Source organism: Leopardus geoffroyi, chromosome B4, assembly GCF_018350155.1.
Source record: "Leopardus geoffroyi isolate Oge1 chromosome B4, O.geoffroyi_Oge1_pat1.0, whole genome shotgun sequence".
NCBI classification, from domain to species: domain Eukaryota; kingdom Metazoa; phylum Chordata; class Mammalia; order Carnivora; family Felidae; genus Leopardus; species Leopardus geoffroyi.
Window position 1 is genome coordinate 79,658,326 of NC_059341.1, and position 18,947 is coordinate 79,677,272.

Consider the following 18,947-nt stretch of genomic DNA (forward strand, 5'->3'; position numbering starts at 1 on the left):
AAATTCCTTTCTCCTTTTTTTATGCCCCCTCTCTGCCTTTAAAATCCTTTTGTGCAGTTCAGTGAAGCCTCTCTATACTTGTTAGTCAGGATGCAGCCCAATTCTTGAACCATTTAATAGAGCCAATTAGAGGGGCACCTGGGTGGCTCAGTTGGTTGAGCTTCCAACTCTTGATATCGGCTCAGGTTGTGATCTCACAGCTGTGAGACCGAGCCTCATGTTAGCTCCATGCTGAACATGGAGCTTACTCGAGATTCTGTCTCTCCCTCTCCCCCGCTCCCCGGCTCACGTGCACATCCTGGCTCTCTCTCTGTCTCAAGATAAACATTTTTCTAAAAAGCCAATTAGATCTTCACATTTACTCAATTGAATTTTGTTTTTTAACAAGTGTTTCTCTGTTTCAAAAAGGCAGGCATGTGGGTGTGGGTATGTGTATGTCTGTGTGTATATGTAGGTGTGTGATGGGTGAGGCAGGAGTTACAGTCAAAAGACTCAGATACATCAGCCATGTGCAGATGCAGAGATTGGGTAGACCCATTCAACTCTATACTAAAATTTGTACTTAATTCTAACTGAACAGCAATAATTATGCAAAGCTTAAAATAACTGTTAGAAATGCCTCAGGTCCCAGACTTTCTTTGCACTTCATCACAAAAGATTATTGTCGGACAGCTAAGACGCTGCATCTTAATTACCAGTTTCTCAGGGCAAAAGGTGCATGTAATAAATTTATGGGCATTCAAATGAGGACTGTGTAGGCATCGACTGCAAGTAACAGCATCTTTAATAAGGCAGAACCTGGCTTGAAAAACCAAAAGACTAGTCTAAGCAGTAGCATGAGAAGGAGCTCTAATGCACACTTTTGTCAATTGCTCTCTCCAGATGCCAATAAAGGGTAGACTGGGGGAGGTGATCGATCCCCAGCAGCTTGGAGGCAGGGAAAATGCTTAGGAGTTTATCTCTATCAGCCAGGGATCAGCTAATAAGGGTCTTGACTTCTGACCTTGGCCAGAGTGGAGTCCTCAGAAACTCAACCAGGGGGATAAAAAAAAATCCAGAATGGTCAGACAAGGCAGAAGGTGGGCTGGGGAGACACATCAATCCCTGCCCCAGCCACAGCCCAGCTTTTCTGAATATTCCAGGCAAGGTTTACAACTAATCAGATGGCAGCAAGCCAGGGAAGCCAGGGAAGCCCACTCCCCTCCGATTTCCTGAAGAACTTTGTAATGACTTCTCTGGTATAAGGTGGGCTGCCCACTGCCCCTGGTTCTTCACCTCCAGGGTCTTCAAAGATCTCAGGGTATTCTCCACTCTCCCCAGGAGAACTAGCTCTTACCTAAAGAGAGGCATCCTTCAAACCCCAGTCAAGCAGCCATCTAGCTGCTCCCTTAGCCTTTGCCTCAGGTCAGATTCCCCACCAGACAGACTCTGAGATGGAGATTGCAATCAATTCTGTAAAGGAGTTATTAAAGCAGGATTGGGAGTAGAGGGCCATTCACAACAGACCCCTCATCCCTACATGACTGACCCTGCTTGTTTCTCTCTTAGCCTCCCCACCCCACTCCATAATCCCATCTGCCACAGCAGACTTGATTTTGGAAGTGACTCCTCCCCATTTGGAACTTGGCCTCACGTTCCCACAATCCTGTTAGCCCCCTCTGGCCTCCCTCTGCCTGGGCCAAGTCCTGTCTTCCTCACCCCACTTCCCCCACAGGACACTCATTCTGGCCCAATTATGACTGTTGCCCAGATTTTGGCCTCCTGAATGGCTCGAGTGCTGTTGGAATCCTTGCCTCTGACAAGTAGATTAATAAGAAAACCAAAATGACCATCCAAAGAGAAAATGGACTGCACAGAGACAATTCACAGAAAATGAAAATTAAATAGCTAATAAATGTATTCATAACGTTCAATCTCATTAGCAATCGAAGAAATTAAAATCAAACCAAGAAAATTGTCGAACACTAAAAAGAATACTGCAGTGTTCATGCAGCTGGAGAAACAGAAAGTCTTACGCATTACCTGTAAAAGTACCAGTTGGCATACTCTTTCTGAACAGTAGTTTGACAATATAAATCATAATTTTAAAGTGGCCTAGCAACTCCACATCTAGGAAGTTATCTTAAAGAATGAATAGGACAAGTGTTCAGAGACACGTGTGTTCATTGCAGCGATGTTTATTATTGTGGGAAAAGTGGACGTAACATAGGCAACAAAATGTGCTATATCCACATAATGGAAATTGTGCACTCATTAGGAATGATAACCTCGGCCACTGTGACAGGAGGCAGGGTGTGGCTCCTGGAAGTCAGTCATGGGGCCCCGGTGCAGGGCAGCTGGGCAGGGCATGGAGGCCTCTGGGCCTGAGCGCAGGTGCAGACTCACCAGCCTCAGACTCCAGGGAGGCCGACCAGCCACTAGCCAGGGTGGAACGGAGGCTGCAGAAGTCTTGGAAGAAGAGAGCTTTGCACTGTCCACCTCTTCCGCCTCTGAAGCTGAATTTGCTGCTGTGGTTGGATCTATCGAGGACATTGTCATGGATGCAGAGTTCCAAGTACTGCAAAGAAATTTCATGGACAGATACTACCAGGAGTTTGGAGACATGGAAGAGAATAAACTCACCTACACACCCATCTTTAATGAATACCTCTCTTCGGTAGAAAAGTATATTGAAGAACTGCAGCTGACAGGGATTCTGGGATTCAACATGGCTGCTTTCACAGCAACATTAAAGCACCATAAAGATGAGATGGCTGATGACCTATTCGACATGCTGCTCACATTTACAGACTTTCTGACATTTAAATAGATATTTCTAGACTACAGAGCAGAAAAAGAAGGCTGAGGACTGGTCTTAAGCAGTGGCTTAATAGTGACATCGTTGTGCAAATCCTCTTCGGTGGCAGCTTCCCAGAACAACCCCTAGCACTAGCTCCCACCTGTGGGTAATGGCGGCCTTCTGGACAACATGGGCCCAATAGGCCAGGGGAGGGTTCTGCTCCTGATGACTGGAGACCACACCCTGGAAAGACTGACTCTGTTCTGCAACTGTTTATTAATGTTAGGTATTGACGGGTTGAAAAGATAATTACCTGATGCTCCCAGGACTTCTCTTTTTCCTGAAATACTTTCTTCTATTCAATAATCCCTAGTACTCCTGCCAAAGTAGACACCTCTCTCAGGTGTTTCGGAGAGTCAGATTGCTCTGGGACAAGCACTATGTCAAGCATTTCATCTAGAAGGCCCCTTCCCCCGGAATACGTGTTCCTGTGACAACCAAGAGGAACAACACCATTGTAAACTCTCCCTGTCTGCAATACCACAGGCAGGTTTTGCATGAATCTCCCCCTGCTCACAGCTCTTTCACTTGATTGAGAGTTTCAGTCCTTCAAACCCGGTGACCCACCTGTGTGGAGTTTTTTACTATTTAGGAATGCTTATCTATGGTGTTAAAACAGCTGGCCCTGTCTTCAGATTTCTGAAACTCCTATTTTCAGTCCACCATCATGGGAAAATTAGAACTAGTCTTGGCTATGGGAATAAACTAAAACATGATGTCTTTTACCCAAAAGCTACATGTGAAAATCAACTCTTAGTCTTGGGTTTACAGTTCTTTTATCACTATCTTCTTCTAGTCTCGATGGAGTCCTACTGTGGCAAAAGAAGCCTTTTTTAAAAAATAAGAATCATTTTTGAAAAAAACATTTTTATAGATGAATACTCACACTAATCTGGCAGATTTAATCTTAGAATTTCTTTAATTATCCAGTTAAAGATCTAAGTATTAAATGGTTGTACTTTTTTTTTTAAGTTTATTTATTGATTTTGAGAGAGAAGAAGAGAGACTCGGGAGGGGCAGGGAGAGAGGGAGAGAGAGAGAATCCCAAGCAGGCTCCACACTGCCAGCACAGAGCCTGATGTGGCGTTCAAACTCATGAACCATGAGATCATGACCTGAGCCAAAACCAAGAGCTGGATGTTCAACCAACTGAACCACCTAGGCTCCCCTAAATATTTGTACTTTTTAGTTGTTAGCACTATGAAGGCAAAAATACTTTCTTCATTGGAGTTACTATTTTACTGAATATCAGTGAATATATACTGTAGTCTGGAAACAGACTAAAGTTATCCTTTTCTTATTGCATATTAAGTATTTATGCAGATTTGCTTAAAATCCTTTCTGTATAAATTACTTTGTTAGGTTTTGGGTTGGGGTTAGAATGAGTTTGGTAAAAATGTGATTCTCCAAGCTCTGCCCTTCCAGCTCTCTTCTTCTCCCTGCCAAAGTGGTATTCATTGGTCTAATTCGGTCTGAATAGGAAGGGATAGCAAAGAGCTTTAATGGCTTCTGTCTGGCTTAGGTTAGTGAAATGTTTGGTAGAATATTAATGACCAGAAAACATGTATGTCACACCTTTAGAAAGAAGGAAAAAATAGTAATTTAATTCCCAATGTGTACCTTTGGTTTTTTTTTTTTTTAAGTAAAAATAAGAAACTGCACTGAAAAAGAAAATCTCCATCTACATTGGTTGTTATGGTAAGATATTATTTGGTAAGTTTCTTCCCAGCTAGACTGTAAACTCTATGAGAGCAGAGACTGTATGTGTTCTCCACTCTATTCCTGAGCCTGGCACAGCGTCTGGAGAATGATAGGATCTCACTCTAGTGTCGACTCGCTTAATGGATAAATTCCACAATAGATTAAGTGAAAAATCAGGTTACAAAGCAATATGTATTTTAAGGCCCTATTGTGTAAAAGATGATATATTTACATGTACCTATCCATATGTATGTGTGTGCGTGCATGTGCGTGCATAACACATAGGAAAATGTCACAGGATTGTGGAATTATAGATGATCTCTCTTTTCCTTTTTTTTAACTTTGCTAAGTTTTATGCATTTTTTGCTACAGGTATGTGCTGTTTTTGTAATCTAGAGGAAGACCTTTAAAAAAAGAGGGAAAGAGTGGGGGATAAAGAATAAAAGATAAAAGATGGAGAATGAAGAAACAGTTGCCTCCAGGAGACAGATTGTTTAATCCTAAAGACGTAACTGGTAGGATTTCAAGCTTCAATTTGGAAAGGCTCCTGTCACCTCTCTGACCATTACATAAAGGTGAATACTACCTACTCTATATACCCTGGCTACCTTCAGAAGCAAGGAGCTGCCCCAGCTCTGTCTTCACATGGGAGATGGATTTGAGGGATTCTTCATGGCTCAGAAAGCTCAGAATTGCCAGCTTTCCATATTAGAGATATTCCATCCTCTCCAACACTTAGCCTGGCCTCAGACATGGTGCCCTCACCTTGGAAGCTTCCCTGCTTCACTGGCACATGGTTTAGTCCCAGCCTGTGTCAAGAACATAAAACGTGATGCTAGCCCTAGAATTCTCCTGGGCTTTGGTCTGGACATCTGCCCTGTAACCTTGCCCCACCTCCATGTTGCCCAGACTCTCCTTCCCAGGACTGCTCCAGGCTTCTGCTCCAACATGCCTTGATTGACCCCCCACTCCCCTGATTCCAAGTATCCTGTAGTCTTTTGCCAACTCCCTCCATAGCCCCCTTGCAAGAGCTCATAAGAAGGTGCCAGGCTCTCACTGTCAACTTTCAGCTTCATCCTGCCTTGGAGTGTGACCTATTCCGGGGTGGAGGGAAGTCCTACTCTCATTACTCTCTTCATTCTTTCAGTTGACCCCCAAACTTTCACTGTGTGCCCCACATACTTTGCAAGGCCCAAGACAGCACTCAGGAACAAGCTCTCCATATGTGGAATGGATGGATAAGAGACTGAGTGGCCATCCCCAAACCCTGCTGCTTCAGTCTTATGAGAGCTGGGTTAGTCCACTGCAGTCAGCCTCTACCTGGGAAGTTAGGCAGCACAAGGAGCAGAGCATCTGGGGTGTCTTCCTAGGGATTGGTGATGCTTCTTGTAATATCTTTAAAAGGCCAGTAAGAGCAGCGATACAGAATAGACTGTTCTACTTCCACAGTACCTAGAGCTATGCCAAGGGTATAGGGGGAAGGAGCTACCTCCTGCCAGCAGGCCTTGAAAGGATAGGCAAGGATTTATTACACTCTCAAGTGTAGGAACTTTAAAATTAGATTCCTCCAAGGCTTGAAACCAGGTCTGCTATATTTTGGAGATCAGATGGGGTAGAGCGTAGAAGATCAGATCAGACACAAGAACATGGAGGCCAGGTCCTGGTACTTTTCTTGGACCATCAGATAAATGTACAGATGACCTCTCATTAGTCCAGCTCTGATCTGACTTTGGGAGGTGTGGGGAGATAATGTATGATCTACAGTGACTTACACATTTTACCATGCTCAAAGGCATGCAGATGGGATTGGATTTGGGAGTCGGGGAAGGAACAGAGACTCCACTGAAGTTCTCAGTTTCCTGGTTTCCTTCAGTGGCTGTCTCATTGCCCCTCTCCTCCCTGGGTTCTCAGGAAGCTGACTTCCTGAGAACAGCTGGGAAATGCCAGTATAGAGCAAGTATGCCTCTTCCTCAATCCTAATTTTTCATCCATGTGGAGAGAATTCCACTAGTGGCTCTACTACTCTCTCTCTCTTGCCTGATGTGAGTTTGGAAGGAAGGAAGGGCATGCATAGCTTTGTCCCTCCATCTCTCAAGATCGGACTACCCAAAGCAAGCTTATGTTCTGCTCTCCTATGTCCCATGAGGGGTCTGAACCCATAGGAAGGCTACAATGACCCTATATTGTGTCTGCCCAGGTAGGAAATCTGGTCTAATCCTGAGGTCCTATAAAGGAACCCCATCCCACCAGAGATATAAACAGTATTCTCCAGTATATGCTTTGCTGATAATAAAGGCAATATTGGCTCTCCATTTGCTCATTCCTTTGTCTTATTTTTTAATTGGCTCAGAACCTGGTCTGGGAAAAGAGGCTGTCATGCATTGACCTTTTCAGACTCTTGGAGCTGTGTTTGCAGAAAGAGAATTTGCTGTGTCTGGCCAGCATGGGATTTGGAGCAAAAGAGCCACAGTCCCAGGAGAATCTCTTCCCTTGATGAACTGCAAAACCCTCTTTTTCCAAGACTGGATCCCAGAGGTCTGCTCAGAGGCAGGAGGATGGATGGGAAGACCTCCATGGGAGTGGAGGGGTCTTCGCTTAAGCAACATAAATACTCTTGGGCAGACCTATCACAAGAACCCAGCCAAATGGATAAAGGAGAAGCTAAGACTATTGAGCATCCCTTATACCTACCATAACTTCTGGAAGACCACCAACCACACCTAATTTCTCTCCTCTCTTGGACCTCAGTTTATTCTATGACTCCCTGAATGAAAGCCAAACACCAGAATGTGAAATACAGTGCAATTTATTGAGAAAAGAAAGTGCAACATAATCATCACCAGAGGATCCACAGCTGGGGGAATTAAGGGGACAGAGGCAAGGTCAGGACATGATGCCAATGTGAAGAAGGCACCCTGAGAACCAACAGTCTAGAGAACTTGACCATTCACCCTCTAGCACCCCCGCCTCCTCAGCGGGGCTGAAACATGCCTACTTCAGACCATCAATCGACTCCCAGTGAGAAAGGGAGATGGGCCAGGGTAGGAACAGACCAGGCTGGAAAAGCCCACAGTGGTATGGGCTCAGGTATTGCTACCATCATCAGGAGCCATCACAGGCTCATCTGGGGGCATCATCCTCTGGGACTAGCAGCTGGACCTTCCTAGCCTAGGAGAGGTCTTGGGGATGGAGGAGCCAGGAAGAAGTTCAGCCCCTTCTCCGGGGAACCTGAGGAAAAGCGAGGCTGAGGTTGGCATTTGTTGATGCCAAGCAAAGTAGGAGGTGCTGTGGCAGGCTGAGAGGGATGCAGGTGGGCGTGGACACGTGACCCCAGAGGATCACTTGGAGCAGTGCTGGCTCGAGCTGGTGGTCTGGGAGAAGCGGATGCTGGTGCTGCCTCCACTGCCAGACTTATAGCTGCTGCCTCCCGAGGTCTGGATGCCACCAGAGGCGGAGCCAATTCCACTCCGGCTCACAGAGCTGCTGCCTCCGCTGCTGAGCCTGCCCCCGCTGCTGCCACTCTGGTAGCCGCTGCTGCTGCCACCACTGAGCCCTCCATAGCCACCACTGCTGCCTCTGCTGCTGCTGCCGCCTCTGTAGCCACCGCTGCTGCTGGCACTGACCCCTCCGTGGCTTCCAGCAGAGCCGCTGCTGGTGCTGGTGACATTGCTGATCACCGCTGCAGAGAACAGGCACTCAATTCAGGCAAAAGCCTGGGTCTGCATCACAACTCTACCCTGCTTGGCTTGTGAATTGGAGGAAGGTACTTAACTTCTCTGAGGCCTCAACTTGTAAATAAATGACAAGAGTGAGCCTCACTCTCTGGCATCCTTCCCCAAGAACAAGAGCCAGCAGCATCCATGGACATTTCTGGTTCTCTAACCTAAGGAATTCCCCAAGACCATGGGCATTTTAGCTTTGGCCTTAGAGTTTCCCAGCTTATGTGAGGCAGGGAGTGTGTGGCCATGGCCTTAGCACTGTTTGGTGGCCTGGTCTCCTTGTATGGGCCAGCCTCTCCTGCTGTAGATCAGTCAGTGAACGTGTCTCTGTGGCCACCCTTTTTGCAACCCAGGGAGAGAATTTTTGAAGGGCTACTTACAAATGCACACAGCACTCTGACACTCTCCAGACATCCTACAAAGGAAGAGAAAGAGATGTGGACTATTTCTGCAATGAGTCATTAGCCACAGAGCTGAGGGTTCATTACCTTGGGAGCCACGTTCCCCTATTTGTCCTACTAGAGGTCAAGCTCTCGGGGGAAGAAGGCTATTCCAAGTGTCTCTATGACCACATCTCCCCAGGAAAAGGAGCTTGTGGGGCCAGGGGATGGGGTTGAGGTGCTCAGAAGCTTCACCAGCCATCCTCCATTTCTCCATCTGTCTGCCCTCTTTCCCTTAGTTTCCAGAGCATCTGTTCCAGGCAAAGTGCTCAACTACCCAGCCCCCAATTGGTTAGTCCCTCCTCACCACTCTTGCCCTGCTGAGACCGTCTTTCTACCTCCCTCACCCAGCCCTGGTTTTCTTCTGATTTTCCTCTCCCAAGAAGCCTTCTCCAGTGAGCCTTCCTGGGGTGGGGGTAAGAGTGGTGGTTCAAGGTAAGGTAAAATGTGAGAGGGGCTGACACTCAACACATGAGGAGCTTGAAAATGTCCTGCCCACACAGCCCATCTTTCTGTGCCTCATTCATGCTCATGGAGCAGGCACGTCCACACATCTGAGCAGACATGGAGTGTGTCTGCACCCCTTGCCAGTGTGGGCCACCCTGTGGTCAACCACTCTGTCCTTATCCCACAATCCCCGGTACACATAGCACCATCTTCACTCTCACACCTTTCATTGATTTATAAAAAAAAAAAAAAAAAAAAAAAAAAAAAAATCCTTAAGCTTCCTTCTCACCCCTGAGTTCTGCTTCCTCCAACAGATTGGGAGCTGCCTGAGGACAGAGGTTCAACACAGGATGCATGGAGCAACTAGTCAGCAGAAAGATCTCTCAATTCTTGACAGTCCTTTGGCATTTGATATCCACTCCCTAAACCCTTAACTGCTGCTTGATGCTGTGCTATTTTTCCAGAGTATGTGTGCATCGGCCACCTGCCCTGCGGACTCAGCCTCAGGGGTGGAAAGTTACAAGACTCTCTCTACTGTGCTGTCCAATATGGTGACTACTAGTGACATGAAGCTAGTCACATTTATTAAAATTAAATTAAGTATAAAACTCAGTTCCTCAGTTGCACTAACCTTTAGTACTCAAGTGACTAATGGCTACGGTACTGGAGAGCACATAAAACATTTCTGTCATCTCAGGAAGTTCCAGGGGTACCTGGATGACTCAGCAGATTAAGCGTCCCACTTTGGCCTAGGTCATGATCCCACAGTTAGTGAGTTTGGGCCTCGCATTGGGGTCTCTGCTGTCAGTATAAAGCCTGCTTCGGATCCTCTGTCCCCCTCTCTCTCTGCCCCTCCCCACCTCAAAAATAAATAAACATTTAAAAAAAAGTTCCAGTGGACATCACTATAACTTTTGTCATAACCCCAAAGCACTTTTCCATACTCATTGCTCATAAGAATGATCAACAGAGCTGTGTAATACATATATCCATGGTAAATAGGAGAATTGGACGATCTTGATTGACAAAAAAAAGGGGGGGGGCACTTGAATCCTAAATTCTGTTGTTCAGGAGGTTTCTTACCCCTTGTCTGAGTTGTCCTCTCCAATCATCTTGCTCTCTTTCTTCATTATCAAAGGTCACTCTAAAATCCTATCTGGAGAATGCTGGCCCCACAGCCCCTCACCTGCATTCCTCGCCCTCCAGCAGCTTGCGGTAGGTGGCGATCTCCATGTCTAGGGCCAGCTTCACGTTCATCAACTCCTGGTAGTCTCGCAGCAGCCGGGCCAGGTCATCTTTGGCCTTCTGTAAGGCAGCCTGCAGCTCTTGGAGCTTGGCATTGGCGTCCTTGAGGGCCAGCTCCCCACGCTGCTCAGCTTCAGCGATGGCCACCTGCAGGTTGGCATTCTGGGCCAGGAGGAGGTAGGAGACTAATTAGCACAGTGATCAAGAAACGGCTGATCTTTCCTGAAAGTTCTTTTCTCCATTCAGCATCCCTCCATCCCTTACCACAATGGCACATGCCCAGAAAACAGAAGTCCATTTTGCAATTGGTCTATTTATCTATGGCCCACTGAAACTAACTCCTGTCTCATCAAGAAAAGGAACACTGGGGCGCCTGGGTGGCTCAGTCGGTTAAGTGTCCGACTTCAGCTCAGGTCATGATCTCACAGTTTGTGAGTTCAAGCCCCACGTCAGGGTCTGTGCTGACAGCTCGGAACCTGGAGCCTGCTTCAGATTCTGTGTCTCCTTCTCTCTCTCTGTCCCTCCCCCCACTTGTGTTCTGTCTCTGTCTCTCAAAAAAAAAATAAATGTAAAAAAAATTTTTTTTTAAAGAAAAGGAACACTGATTCGCTGGTAAAGGCAGTAGTGGTAACTGGTAACTGGTTTTTTGCAAGACTGTTAAATACTCCCCTGCCTAATCAGTTTATTCCAGTGACACAAATTAGCCATTGAGGTAATGTGAAGTTCATGACAAATAGTTCACAGAAGGTAGATCCTACTGAGAACGGAGTGTTTAAGGCCCTCCCTATAATTGCAAGATTTGCTGGGAAAGCCAGCAGGAGCAACCATCTCTCCTTAGGGAACTTGAAAGATTTCCGAGGGAATCTCAGGGAGAATGGAGTCTCCCAGAGACTGCTATCCCACATGTGACACCATGGAAGGACAGAGAAAGCGTGTGGCAGGGGCACAATTGTTGCTCTTCTTTCTCCCCATGGCCCAGAAGACCTCCAGGATCTGTCCAACAGGACCAGACCCACCTGCTTCTTAACATTCTCGATCTCGGCCCGCAGCCTCTGGATCATCCTGTTGAGCTCCATGATCTCACTCTTAGTGTTCTTGAGGTCATCTCCATGCCTGCCGGCTGTGGTCTGCAGCTCCCCAAGCTGACAGAGGGGAAACCAATCAACATAGCTTCACAAAGTGTTAGAATATTCTTGATAACGGTCAGCAGGACCTAAACCTAGAGTATGCAGGCAAGGAGAGGGCTCCCACCTTGGTCTGGTACAGAGCCTCAGCCTCTGCCTTGCTCCTCTGGGCAATTTCCTCATACTGGGCCTTGACCTCGGCGATGATGCTGTCCAGGTCCAGGCAGCGGTTGTTGTCCATGGACAGGACCACGGACGTGTCACTGACATGACTCTGCATCTGAGACAGCTCCTATAGGGAACACGGATGGTCATTCTCACCATCCCTTGGCCCCAGGAGATGCTGGGAATGAATAAGTCCAAGAATCTTCTACCAGCAGAGATATCCCAAAAATGGGGCCAGGAATGGAACAGTCAGAAAAATAAGCTTGCATTTCAGGCCTGGCTACAGCCTAAAAGATGCCAGGCAACAAAGTTAAAGGAAAAAAGTAAATGTGCAAATAGAATAAGGTTGTCAGCCTGAGAGTATCAGTCAGTGAGTTCAACTGTGTGGGTTTCCAGGGGACTGGAGTAGGGAGGAGTGCTCTGAAGGAACTAGCTGTGATACTGGCATAGGAGCCAGAGGGAAGGTGTAGAACAAAAAGGGCTGAGGACAGAAGGAAAACAAAGAAGTCAGAGAGGGACCCTGGCCTTGTGGCCCAGGTCTATGCAGGCTGGGTAAGCTAAGTTAGCATTTCCCAGGTGGGGCGTAACTGAGTTCCGAGCTCTGTTGCTGGTTTTGTGAGTGTTTTGCCCCTTAACTATCCCCTAAGGTCTTGCTTGGGAAGCATGTCAGAGAAGATGCAGACACGAAGGCTCTGGAGCTCAGCAAACCAAGAAATCAAGGAATCACCATCTCATAGAGGGTCCTCAGGAAGTTCAGTTCATCTGTCAGGCTGTCCACCTTGGCCTGTAGCTCCACCTTGTTCATGTACGCAGCATCCACATCCTGCAAGGTGTGGAGACGGGCAGTCAGACACCCAAAAGAATGACCCGCAGCCCCCTTACCACCCACAGCTCTTTCCTAAGCCTTTGTCCCTCCTCTTGTCCCTCCCCTGTCCTCCCCCTAATTTCCACTTCTCACCTTCCCTCTTAATAGAAAATCAAAGTGGTTTTCTTCCCTTTAGTTGCTTTGACCAACCAAACCCTGATGCTTTAACAAAATACAAACCATATTGGCCAGGCATGGAGTATGGGTAGATAAATCACATTTATCTAACATGTGACTTTGGAGGTTTGGTACCAGGTAACCAGCCTTCTGAATAGAAAGGAGGATATTCTATTCTTCTCACTACTTCATCTTTACAATCAAGTCAGCTGCAAGTATTGGCTGATTGTTCTTGTTAATACCATCCAGGGTACCCTGTAGGCTGCAAACCTTGATTAGTGCTACACATAAATCCATTATTTTCTCGCATTACTGATCAGTTCATTAGTCACAGTGACATTGTAAGGCATCTTTCCTCACCAATAACGTATTTAGAGCTGCTTCCTTCGTTTCCAAAACTGTCAGGAAAAATATAAACCCCACACCCAGCATAGGGTCACTGTGCCCCAGAGCTGCTGGCTCTGCCCTGACTCCATGGGGGTGGTGCCCAGAAATAGAGCCTTGATCTGTTCCTCCCCACTTGCTCACCTTCTTGAGCCCCACAAACTCATTCTCAGCCGCATTGCGCTTGTTGATCTCATCTTCATATCTGGGACAGAAAGAAGCACACATTTGGACAGTGACATTCCAGAATAAAAAAAAAAAAAAAAATTGAGGTTCCCAAGCACTCATCCAGAATCTTCTCACCAGGGGACAGCACCAGCTTCATGGGCGTGTGACCTGCGCAGTTACACAGGTCCCTGGGTTCAGAAAGTCCTAACAGTTTAATGTTCTGCTGGCACCAACCCGATTTTTTAACAAGGGTCCTGCATTTTCGTTGTGCACTGAGCCCCTAGAGTTACATAACCCATCCTGCTTGGACACCTTTCCAAGCTCAGACCACTGCCTCGTCCTCCTTCCTCCAAGCCCAGGTAACAGGCTGAAGTGTGGGGAGATGGGAGGGGGAGGAGGGGAGGAGGGGAGGCGGGGAGGAGGCGCCAGGGGCGTGACTTCTTGTCTGGCTGTGACAAAGGTCACAAAGCGCAATGTGTGTACGTGAGACCCAGAGAGGTATTTGCTCAGACTGGGTGCTTCTGCCTCTGCCCTCTCTGTTTCTCTTTCCATTAAGAGTTGCTTCTTACAGGAATTTGGGGTAAGAATGAACTCATGTCTCCTGAATGCACCAGGGTTATGAGATTCCTGCTCGTTAATGACTAAAATCTCCCCCAAAGGGTCTGGATCTCATGAAGACTGAAAATGGAATGATTCCAGGAGAAAAGGTTTCTGGGCAACGTCAATCTGAGTGGCCACTGGATTCCCAGAGCTCAGCACTGAGCCCGGCACAGAGCGGTGCCTGCCAGATTTGTGCAGTTGACCCAAGATGGGGCTTCCCCGAAACGGGTGTACCCACCCCTGTGGGTCCTGACCCCATGGATATCTGGAGCTCCCTCCTCACCTCACAGACCTCAGAGGGTATCAACTACAACCCCAGACATGCAGGACAAGGTCGATTGAAGCTACAGAAACAGAGTACTAGACTGGACACATTGAAAGAGTGTTTTACAAAGTGTGGCCCTAGACCATCTGCCAGGTGGTCTCCCCCCTGGGAACCATGGGCACTAGACTCCTGGGACCTGCCCCACACCTACTGATTCACAATATCTAGGTCTGGAGCACAGGAATATGTGTTTCCGACAAGCTTCCAAGGTGATTCCCATGTACAGTAAGTGTGGAGGGCTCTTCATCCCAAAACGTTTTTAATTCTGGGAAGATTCTCTCATCCACCTAAGTTAGTGTAGGAGGGGCCTGCCCAGAGCCTGAGAAACGTGTCAGAATCAGCCACCTAGAAGTCTCAGTTCCCACCCTCTGACCCCTTCCGCTTGGTCATGCCTCACTCAATAAGTCCATCCAAGAGTATTGACTGAAGGTGCAGTCAGGGACAGTTAAAATCTCAAACCGGGGCTACACCTCCCTGCTAATGCCCTGGAAGGCGGAACTCCCCCGTTGGGGCCCTCACTTCTTTTTGAAGTCCTCCACGAGGTCCTGCATGTTCTTCAGCTCTCCTTCCAGGTTCCCCCTCTCCCCCAGAACCAAATCCAACTGCCTGCGTAGGAAACTGATGTAGGATTCAAAGAGAGGCTCCAGGTTGTTGGGGCCTGAGCCAGTGCCTGTGGTCTGCTGCTGGAGCAGGTTCCACTTGGTCTCCAGGACCTTGTTCTGCTGCTCCAGGAACCGCACCTGCATCAGGTGAGAAAGACAAGGAGTCAGTCTCCTGAGTTGGGCAAGTGGGGCCACGCAGCCCGAAGAGTAGAAAATGAACCCAGTTCTCCAATCAGCGATAGCCTCTGTTGTGTTGTGTTTTGTTTTTAACTTGGAAGAGTGAGAATTTAGACGAGGGAGAGCTAAAATATGTTTATACCTAGTATCTTCACTTATTCTATTTCAGTTAATCCTCACAACCACCTGTAAAGGAGGTGTTACTATATCCCCTCTGTAGACAAGGAAACAGAGTCTCAAACAGCTTAACTTGCCCAAAATGATGTGGCTACTACATGACAAAACTAAGGGTCACACCCAGCACTACCTTATTCTACTAGGATCCTTTGGAACACCTCTACAGGAGGCCAGCATGAAGTTATTTATAATTGTTTTTCAAGTGAACGTTTTACCTCCCTACAGGCAGTGAAAATAGTCAACAAGGTCTAACTTTTCCTAAATTGTGCCATATTGTCCCTAATTGTTTCCCCTTCCAGTTACTCAGCTTACAGCTGACTTGGGTTTAACTTCACACTCCCGGTTCATTCCCCCAAACCCAGCACACCCTTCCCTGCCCCAGCATAGACAGCTCGAATCAAGAAGGTGAGCCTGGGTGGCTCAGCTGGTTGGGCATCTGACTTCAGCTCAGATCATGATCTTGCAGCTCATGAGTTCAAGCCCCATGTCGGGCTCTGCGCTGACAGCTCAGAGCCTGGGGCTTGCTTTGGATTCTGTGTCTCTCTCTTTCTCTGCCATGCTCCAGCTCATGCTCTGACTCTCTTTCGCTCTCAAAAATAAATAAACATTTAAGAAAAAAAAAATTTTTAAAGGTGAGTCAGTTGCTGAGACCCACCACTAAGAGATAGTTCCACAGTTCTTAGTAATGCAAGTTTGAGTTCCAGCTCAATTCCAGTTCAATTATCCAGAAGTTGCTTTGCAAGAGAAATTGAATGTTAGCTATAATAAGCTCATGGCTAATACCCCAGTCTTAAAAGGGAGAATGAGAATGTTTGGACCCTCACTTCATTTTCCCTAGTCCTATCTCTAGAAGGAAATTGGGAACTGGATTCCCTTTCCTTCCCCTGTTTCACAGCTAAGAAAACAGGGTCCGAAGAGCAAAAAAGTCATGTTCGCTGTCCTAAAGGGCCCAAGGCAGAACCAGGACAAGAAGCCAATACCTCAGGGGTGCCCAGGTGGCTCGGTTGGTTAAGAGTCCGACTTCAGCTCAGGTCATGATCTCACAGTTCATGAGTTTGAGCCCCACATCGGGCTCTGTGCTGACAGCTCAGAGCCTAGAGCCTGCTTCAGATTCTGTGTCTCCCTCCTTCTGCCCCTCCCCTGTTCATTCTCTCTCTCTCAAAAATAAATAAAACATTTAAAAAATTAGAAAAAAAAAAAAAGAAGAAGCCAATACCTCGCCTATGAGCCTGGCAGATCCTACTGGCATCTTTGTATACCAATCCCCTGGCAGCCAAAACCATCCACGCCACCTTTGAGCTTTGCCCTCACCTTGTCAATGAAGGAAGCGAACTTGTTGTTGAGGGTCTTGATCTGCTCCTTCTCCTGGGTCTTTACTTGCCCAATCTGGGGGTCGATCTCCACATTGAGGGGCTGCAGGAGGCTCTGGTTCACAGTCACTTCCTGGATTCCCCCAGGGAAGCCACCAGGACCAAAGCCACCGGGCCCACCAAAGCCACCGGGCCCACCAAAGCCACCAGGCCCACCAAAGCCACCAGCCCCTCCAAAGCCACCAGCTCCACCAAAGCCACCAGCCCTTCCAAAGCCACCAGCCCCTCCAAAGCCACCTCCCATTCCTCTGCCACCACCAAAGCCACCGCCATAGCCACCCCCAAAGCCACTGCCACAGCTGCTATGCCCTCCCCCAAAGCCACCAGCCCGGGAGCCACCGGCCACGCTGATGGAGATGCTCTTGTTGCCACCCAGGCTGTAGAGGCTGCGACTGCCAAAGCCACCCGCCCCACCCCGGAACCCGCAGGCCCCTCCGCTGGCTCCCCCCGAGCGGGCCACACAGCTCATCCTGCTGCTTCCTGAGACCACAGCAGAGCGACCCGAGAAGCCCTGGCTGCCGCCACTGAAGGACTTCTTGCAGACTTGTCTGTTCATGGTAAGAGAGCTTGGAGGTCAGCTAGCAATCCCTTAGCAAGAGCCTAGAGGGATGAAGGCAGAGGATGGGGACAGAGAAGAGGCTGGCCTTTATATACTGAGGAGTTAGGCTTGGCACAAGGAAAGGCAAGCAATTAGCTGAGAGTCATCTTGGGTTTGGTTTGCCTCCCAGGCAATAAGTTGCTTCTAGATTTGCAACACACCTCAAAACTAATCCTCTGGACCAAAATGACTTTGCTTTTTTAGCTTAATCACCCAAACTTTCCACAGCTGACAAAAGACAGGAGCTCTGCTCCCTCCCTTCCTGTGATCTCCTCAGGGGGCCTAGGGAATTCAGACAGCACCTGACCCAGCAGGATGAATTGGATTTTGACACCAGGGAATTAGGAGCCACTGAGCTCCATGACACAGGGGTAAGGACCAGACAACTTCTTCCATATGGGCTGAGTCCCTCCCTGTAATGCCAGAGTGTCACAACCCCAGTGACATGTCGTCTGTGCCCACCTCTTCAGAGAAATATCCAGAGGAGGGCTTGGAGTGGGGGGAGTGGGGAGAAGAGGTGCACTGATCCCACAGAGTCCACTCTGGCACCACTTCAGTCACACGCATCCATTTAAGCCAGCCTGTCATTTGAGATGAGCAGTGCTGCTCATGGCAAACAAAACAAAGATAAAATGACCCATGGGAAAAGTGAGGGTCACATTTGAAGCAAACAAGTATAAGGCTTGGGAAGAGGACAAAGACAGGCGCAGGGAGGAACCTCAGACCAAGCCCCTCCACCACCACCCTTGACCCACAGCAGGTGATTTCCGGATCCAGAAGCAAGAGAGGACAGAATGTGGGGACCTTCCAGCTGGTGGGTGGAGTAGTTTGAAAGATCCCATTCATCTCAGGATGAGAGTGTGTGCTGCGTCAGTCCTGGTGGCCTTAGGATCTCCTACTCCTCCACCACCTGGTCTGGGTTAGATACCCCTCCCTGTTTTCCCACCATACCCTGTACTTTTCCCACCATGTCTTAAAATAAACTTATATGTTTACTTGTCAGTACCCCTGTAGGCCCTGAGCTCATCAACGGAAGGGATTGAGTCTGACTCATTCTGAATCGCCAGCTTCTTGCATAGGGAAAGCACACCACTGACGTGTGTTGTTAACTGACCAATGACCTGTGTCTAAGAATAGAACCATCTAGACCCAGATCTCACCTCAGTCTTATGGAATGAAAATCTTCAGAGCAGAGGCTTGAGTGTCTATATTTTTAATAAGCCCTACAGGTAATCCTTATGATCAGGGGAGTTTGGGAAGCCCTGGTCTAGACTATGGGTATTCCATCTGGGCCAGGGAGTTAGGGGGAGGAAGGGTGGGAGATCCTTGGTAGCAGACTGGGTACACTGGTACACTACTGTTCTAACTTCCAACGGCTCAGCTATCCCCCATCCCCATGCCAACCCATCTCCACACCCAACCACACCACCCATGGCAAGAACACGTTTTCAAGTTGTTATCCACATTTAAGACTCTACAAGGTATGACGGAGCAGGAGAGAGTGATTCTGGACTCCCCAAGAAGTAGGTGGTTGGTATTATCTCCAGAATTGCAATCAAATCAGCAGCACTCTGTCTTTCTGGAGGGGTTTCCAGACAAGGCAATCTGGGGCAGAGGATTAGCCTGAAGATCCTCAAATCCATCAATTTTAAGTACTCTGCAGCTAATTCTTAATTTTCTGTTCTGCAGTTTGGCAAAAGCCAGTCTGCCTGGTTAGAATCCCAGCTCCACCACTCACTACTAGCTCTTTGACCTTGGCCATTGCTTAACTTCTATGTGCCTTGGTTTTCTCAACGATAAAATGGGTATGATAATGGCGGGTACTTCACAGGGCTTTTGTGAGCATTAAGTTAAATAAATATAAAATGTGTAGCATGGTGTTTG

At 47.8% G+C, this 18,947-nt stretch overlaps 1 protein-coding gene and 1 pseudogene across 1 annotated transcript; one reads left to right on the top strand and one right to left on the bottom strand.

The window, feature by feature from the left end:
• The first annotated feature begins 2,314 nt into the window (after positions 1 to 2,314).
• Positions 2,315 to 2,926, top strand: LOC123591831 (annotated as a pseudogene).
• Positions 2,927 to 7,330: 4,404 nt separating this feature from the next.
• LOC123591632 (keratin, type II cytoskeletal 2 oral-like) lies at positions 7,331 to 17,021 on the bottom strand. Its single transcript, XM_045466133.1, has 9 exons — positions 16,407 to 17,021; positions 14,659 to 14,879; positions 13,191 to 13,251; positions 12,408 to 12,503; positions 11,643 to 11,807; positions 11,408 to 11,533; positions 10,333 to 10,553; positions 8,640 to 8,674; positions 7,331 to 8,219 (listed from the first exon to the last, which is right to left on the bottom strand). The coding sequence occupies exons 1-9, from the start codon at positions 17,019 to 17,021 to the stop codon at positions 7,879 to 7,881; spliced, it is 1,881 nt and encodes a 626-aa protein (XP_045322089.1). The 3' UTR covers positions 7,331 to 7,878.
• Between the last annotated feature and the right edge of the window lie 1,926 nt (positions 17,022 to 18,947).